Genomic DNA, 7030 nt, shown 5'->3' with positions numbered 1-7030 from the left:
AGTGTCTGCGCTGAGGTGTACGGACACTGGAACAAAAAGCAAGACTTCGTTCCTCCCGTCTACGAAAAGACTCCCGAACAAAAGGAGCGCCTCCTCGTAAGACTTCCACCCAACAACTTAGCTAGCTAGCTAGCTAGCTGGGGGCTAGCCACACCTAGCTAGCTGGGGGCTAGCCACAGCTAGCTAGCTAGCTGCCAGCTATAAACGTACAGCCAGCTAGCTAGGTAGCTAGGTGCTAGCTCCACCCATCCAGCTAGCTAGCTGCAGGCATGAATCCAGCTAGCTAGCTAGCTGCAGGCATGCATCCAGCTAGCTAGCTAGCTGCAGGCATGCATCCAGCTAGCTAGCTAGCTGCAGGCATGCATCCAGCTCGCTAGCTAGCTGCACTCCTCCAGCTAGCCAGCTAGCCAGCTAGCCAGCTAGCCAGCTGCACCCCGCCAGCCAGGGAGCTAGCCAGCTGCAGCCACGCAGCCAGCCCGCAGCCCGCGAGCGAGCCAGCCACCCCGCCCTCCGCAGCCAGCCACAGCTAGCCACAGCTAGCCACAGCTAGCCACAGCTAGCCACAGGCAGCCACAGCTAGCCACAGCTAGCCACAGCTAGCCACAGGCAGCCACAGCTAGCCACAGGCAGCCACAGCCAGCCACAGGCAGCCACAGCTAGCCACAGGCAGCCACAGCTAGCCACAGCTAGCCACAGCTAGCAGCCGCTGCGCGCAGGGCGTGCTGGGGCTGTCGTTCCTGTTCTCCTCGCTGGAGGGCCGCGAGCTGGAGGCCGTGGTGCTCGCCATGCGGGAGAAGACGATCCCCGCGGGGCTGACGCTGCTGCGCCAGGGCGCCGACGGCGACTGCCTCTTCGTCGTGGAGAGCGGCTCCCTCGACTGCTTCCGCGCGCCGGGATCGGGATCGGGATCGGGATCGGGATCGGGATCGGGATCGGGATCGGAGGCGGGCGGGCACGGGCAGCGGGTGAAGGTTGTGGGGCCGGGAGACGTGATCGGGGAGCTGGCGCTGCTGTACAACGCGCCGCGAGCGGCCACCGTCGTGAGCCGGGAAGTTTGCAAACTCTGGAGGCTGGACAGAGACTCTTTCAACTTCATCGTGAAGGGCGCGGCCACGAAGAAGCGCGAGATGTACGCGTCCTTCCTCTCCAAGGCAAGTCAAACCCTAAATTAGGGTTTCGCTCCCGCGCCGCCCTCCGCTCCAACTGCTGCTGCTGCTGCTGCTGCTGCTGCTGCTGCTGCTGCTGCAGGTGACGCTGCTGCAGTCGATGAGCACTTACGACCGGCTGAAGCTGGCGGACGCGCTGCGGACGGAAACTTACGCGGACGGAGAGTTTATAGTTCGCCAGGGAGAAGAAGGAAATACTTTTTATTTAGTTGAAGACGGAAAAGCCAAAGTCTTCCAAACCCCCGAGGCCGGCGGGGCCCGCGTGCACATCGGCAGCTACGAGGTACCCCAAACCCTAAATTAGGGTTTTACGCGCAGCGCAGCCTTTCGCGCCCCGGGGACTCCTTACGGGCACTAGGGCTTGCGGGGGAGAGGCGGAAAGGGACGCTAATGAAAAGGGTTTAGGGTTTGGGCGGGACACGACGGTTTAGGGTTTAGCTCGTCCGCGAAAGCGAAGGGTTTGGGAACCGCCTAGGGTTTGCAGCAGCACTGCACCTTTCGAGAAGGGTCGGCGACTTAGGCCTTGGAGGCGCTGCGCAGGCGACGACGAGGGCCTACGGCTTAGGGTTTAGGGTTTAGGGTTTAGGGTTTGCGCCGCAGAGCGGGGACTACTTCGGAGAACTGGCGCTGCTCACTGGAGAGGCGCGAGCAGCAGATGTTGTCAGCGATGGATTTTGTAGAGTGGCAGCTTTGGAAAGAAAAAGTTTCAAAAGACTTTTGGGATCTGTTGAGGAGATTTTGAGAAAAAGAGCTCTCGATTACAAGAGAAAATAACCCCCCAAAGGGTTTAGGCTTTCCGCGGGAGACCCCGCAGCAGAAGCAGCAGCAGCAGCAGCTGCTGCTGCTGCAGCAGCAGCGGCGGCAACGGCCGCGTTTTGGCAACAGCGGCAGCAGCAGCAGTCCGTCAGCAGCAGCAGCAGTTCGTCAGCAGCAGCAGCGTTTATTTGGCATTTGATTGGCATTTGATTTGGATTTAATTGGCATTTAAATGGGATTTAATTGGCATCTAAATCGAATTTAATTGGAATTCAGTTGGAACTAAATTGGCAGAAATTGAGCGGCTTTTGAAGCAGCAAATGTTTGCATTTGCTGCGGAGTGGCAGCTGCAGCGCGGGAGGCCAGAAAGAGCGAAAATGACAAAAAGTCGGCGAAAATGCGCAAAACAAGAGAAAAACGCGAAAAATCGGAAGCTAAGTGGACTTTTATTTCATTAAGTTTCAATTAAAAGCAAAAGAAACGAAAAAAAACGAAAAAAAACGAAAAAAACTCAAAAAAATCTCCATTTGAGCTGCGAGGTCGATCCGGCGCGCAGCCAGCCCAGGTGTCTGTACACCTCAAACTGCCGCATGCAGACACTCCAGAAACTTCCGATTTTTCCCTATCTATTCTATTGTTGCGTTACTTTTACTATTTATTTTGTTATTTCTTTGTTATTCATTTAATTTAGCGCATTTTAGTCCAATTTGCTTCATTTAGAGCCACTTTTTGCCCACTTTCCATCTTTTGAGGCCAGCCACTCTATTTGCCACAAATACCACCTTCAATTACTTTTATTATCCTATTACTTAATCATCATTTTCGTTTTAAAGTTTTCACTGTTTCTACTTTATTGTTTCATTTCTTTGTTTGTTGTTTTGTTATTTTATCATTTTAATTTTATAATTATTTATTTTATTATTTCTATTTTCCTCTTCCTCAATTTGCCATTAGTACATTGCCTTATTGCTATTTTTACCATTTTATTATTACTTTCATTATTATTTCTAGTAGCAAGTATTATAACTATTATTATTATTAGTTTTGCTCTTATTGTTATTATTTATTATTATTATTATTATTGGTGTTGTTATTAGTAATATTATTATGATTATTATTAGCATTACTAATAGTATTAGTATTAGTATTATTGTTATTACGACTGTCACTATTCTACCATCGTTGTTGTTTGATTATTTTTCTATTTAAATATCCTTTTCTCATTTTTATTATTCCCATTTTATCACTTTTCTTATTTTCATTGTTTTGTTTTTTAACCAAATAATTATTTTTGCTAACTTTTCATTTAACTTATTATTATTATATTATCGTTATTATTTTGATTATGTTATTATTTGTTATTATTATTATCAATTATTATTGCTATAAATTAATATTATCACTTTCTGATTTATCATTTTAAACCACTATTGTTATTTCATTACTTTTATTTTATTAGTACATTTCATTTTTCATTACTACCATCATTATATTTTACAAGATGCCATTTTTGTTTTTAATTTAATTCGACCCGATATAATTCAATTTGAAGCAATTAATTTAATTTAATTATTTAAAAACAATTAAATTTAATAAAATTGAATTTAACTAGAAATAATTTAATCCAATTTAATTCAATTCCATTAAAAGCAATTTAATTTAATCTAATTTGAATTTCCGCTTTCAATTTTGTCTTTCTGCGGCTGGGAGATTTTCCTTTGGCTTTGTTTTCATTTATTTTAAATTTTATTTGTTTTTATTTGCTTGATAATTACTAATATTTATTATTTGTTCATTTATTATTATTTATTTTTTTCTTATTTAATATTTATTTACTTATTTATTATTTTCGATTTTGTTCTAATTATTGTTGCTGCTGCTCTACTTGAACAGGGGCCGCTACTTTGCCGCCACGTAAACCCTAAACCCTAAACCCTAAACCCTAGCCCCAAAACGCCAATTCGTAAGTTATAGAAGTTAACAATTTACACCTTTATTTATATTCATGCATTTGCGCCTATGTTTGTGTGCCATTCTAGACCCTGAACTCTAAACCCTGGACTCTAAACCCTAGACCCTAGGCTCTAAACCCTAAACCCTAAACCCTGGGCTCTAAATCCTAGACTCTAGCAGTGTTGCTTGCCGGTCGCTTATCAAAAAGAAAAAAGAAGAACAGGAGTATAAAAAAAGAAGAATCCCCAAACCCTAAACCCTAAACCGTAAACCCCGATCGGCGGGAGAGGGTTTAGTAAAACTGAAAATTAGGGTTTAGGGTTTAGGGTTTAGCGGCGGGCTGTGAAAAGACCAGCTCTACGAGACACACTGGCACAAATAAGTGAAGTAATGAATAACAATAAATCCACATCAAATAATAGAGAAATAAATTAACAACAACAAATGGACAACAACAACTTAACAACAATTAATTAATTTAATTAATTAACAATTAATTTAATTAATTAATTAAAATAAACAAAGAAACACCAAATGAAGAGATATGAGGAAACAGACAAGAAAAGCTGTTGGCCATTTACTGCCGACAAACATTTTAAAGAATAGACAACTTCATATCTAGGGTTTAGGGTTTAGGGTTTGGGAGAAGGCTGGAACGCACAAAAAGCCGCATCCAGCAGCGCGTTTGCGTTTATTGAAAAAGAAAAAATAAATTAAAACAAAACCCTTTTAAAAGAAATAAACATTTGGAATTAAATTTAAACCAATTAGTTGTACAAAAAGGCACGCATGCATGGGAGCATTCACATTTGCGGTGTATAAGCAGCGCTTTTTACATTCAGTTACATCTGTATTTACAATTCATCATTTATCACTTATTGTTTTTTATTATTCTTTATTTATTTATTCTTTTGATTGAACTGGACATCCACTTAGCCGCTTTCGCCTCTGGAGAAACAAAGACACTGCGTTTTGCGGAGGTGTGCGTACACCTGAAGCAGACGTGCATCTGCGAGGGAACTCGTGGAAAGAAACCGCTTATAAAGGAACTGTAAATGTGAATTTAATTATATAAACCAATTCTAAATGTTAATTTAAATTTATAAAAGAGAAATCCAACAAATTTAATTCATTTCCGCCAAAATAAATACAGCCCCGCCACCCGCAGCACTGGGGTGTATACGCAGCTCCGCTCGCGCAGCTGCAAAAAAGGGGCAAAGGGCGCTTCATTTGCGTTTATTTGCACAAATTTTTGCATTTATATTTATGTTTATTCATTTGTTATTCATTATTTATTTATTTATTTATTTGTCCATTTATTCATCACTTTGTTCATTTGTTCATTTCCTCCGCGCTGTAAAAGCCAATCGCCGCGTAGCCAACGGCGTTTTCAGATGCGCTGCGGATCAGCGACGACTGCAGAAATAAATTTTGAATAATATATAAATAAATAATAAATAATAAATAAATAAATAAATAAATAGTAAAATGATAAATATATAAAAGGGAATAGTGAATTGAAATAAATGAGTTTAAACGGCTTAATGAGGAGCCGTCAAAGAGAGGCAACAAAGATAGCAAAACAAAGCAGTGCTAAACTTCCATCTTTGCTACAAAACCTAAACCCTAGACCCTAAACCCTAAACCCTAGACCCTGAGCTCACTTGCGAATAAGATAAAAGAGAAGCAGAAAATAAGTCTTCAGAGCGTTGACCAGATGATTCTGCCACTCTCTCTAGCAGCTGCACGAGCACCCAGGGTTTAGGGTTTGCAGCTTTTCTTACCTCGGACCCCAATGAGACCAATCCGTTGATATTACAAACAGAGTGTCCTGAGGCCGGCAGTGAACAGAGCAGCAGCTAGCTTGCTAGCTAGCCATCCAGCTAGCTAGCTAGCCAGCTAGCTAGCTAGCTAGCCAGCTAGCTAGCTAGCTGCTGCCGAGCCAGCTACTCCGTTAGTTAGCTAGCTGGCTAGCTACCCCTTTAACTTGCTAGTTAGCTGGCTAGCTAGTCAGCTAGCTAGCTAGTTACCTAGCCAGTCATCAAGCCAGTTATTTCTGTGCCCGACGATCTGGCTGGCTAGCTAGCCAGCTAGCTATTTGTCTAGCTAGCTGCGTCGCTAGCTCTCTAGCTAGCTAGCTAGCTAGCTGTTGGGCAGCTAGCCAGCCGTTTGGTCGCCTAGCTAGCTGACAAACGGGCATGGCTCTAAACAGAGAGCCAGCTAGCTAGCTACTTCACTAGCTAGCTAGCTAGCCATTTGGATAACTAGCTATTTTGCCAGCTAGCTATTTGGCCATCTAGCCAGCCATTTTGCCAGCTAGCTATTTGGCCACCTAGCCAGCTAGCTAGCTAGCTGGCTAGGAGCTCCTGCTTGCAGTTAAATAGTACGCACAACAACTAGGTAGCTAGCCGGCTAGCTAGCTAGCTAGCTAGCCATCTAGCTAGCTAGCAGCTAGCTGGTTATTTGGCTAGATGGCCGGCTAGTCAAACAGCTAGCCAGCTATTTAGCTAATTATCAATTTAACTAGCTAGCTATTCAGCTAGCTAGCCGTTTAACTAGCTAGCCAGCCAGTCAGCTAGCTAGCTAGCTAACTAACTACTGCGCTTACTGGGTCCATGAAGAAGGGAACCAGGGTCTCCGCTGCAGCACAAATGAGCGGCAAACCCTAAACCCTAAACCCTAAACCATAGAACCGAACTGAACAAAATCAGCTACAAAAAGCTCTGCAAGAAATCGAATCCCTAGCTATCTGGCTAGCCAACTAGCTAGTTATCTAGCCAGCTGGCTGGATAGCTAGCTGGCTAGCTAGCCGGCTAGCTAGCTAGCTAGCTAGCTAGCTGGATAGCTAGCTAACTAGCTAGCTGGATAGCTAGCTAACTAGCTAACTAGCTAGCTAGCTAGCTAGGTGACTAGCCAGCTGGCTAGCTAGCTAGCTAGCTGGCTAGCCACCTACACAGCGTCTGCCACTTCAGAATGCCTGTCACGTAAAACCTCGACAGAAACCATTAGGGTTTAGGGTTTAGGGTTTAGGTTAGGGTTTGAGGCTGCGACTCACCGTACATAGACAAGTCCTCTTTAAACAGCCTCCCCACATATACAGGCACCAACAGAGTCCCTCTGCAGCACAAACCCTAAACCCTAAACCCTAAACCCTA

The 7030-nt window shown here is 44.1% G+C and overlaps 1 protein-coding gene across 1 annotated transcript; it reads left to right on the top strand.

Annotated features, from left to right (window-relative positions):
- Positions 1 to 785: 785 nt before the first annotated feature.
- ETH_00025200 (uncharacterized protein) lies at positions 786 to 1940 on the top strand (the record flags this gene model as incomplete). The annotated part of the gene is made up of 3 exons (XM_013373236.1): positions 786 to 1097; positions 1249 to 1449; positions 1767 to 1940. The coding sequence occupies 3 exons, from the start codon at positions 786 to 788 to the stop codon at positions 1938 to 1940; spliced, it is 687 nt and encodes a 228-aa protein (XP_013228690.1).
- Between the last annotated feature and the right edge of the window lie 5090 nt (positions 1941 to 7030).

The sequence above is a fragment of the Eimeria tenella genome, genomic scaffold (assembly GCF_000499545.2).
Source record: "Eimeria tenella Houghton genomic scaffold, Eth_scaff126, whole genome shotgun sequence".
NCBI lineage: Eukaryota > Apicomplexa > Conoidasida > Eucoccidiorida > Eimeriidae > Eimeria > Eimeria tenella.
This window is presented reverse-complemented; position numbering and strand designations above follow the sequence as displayed.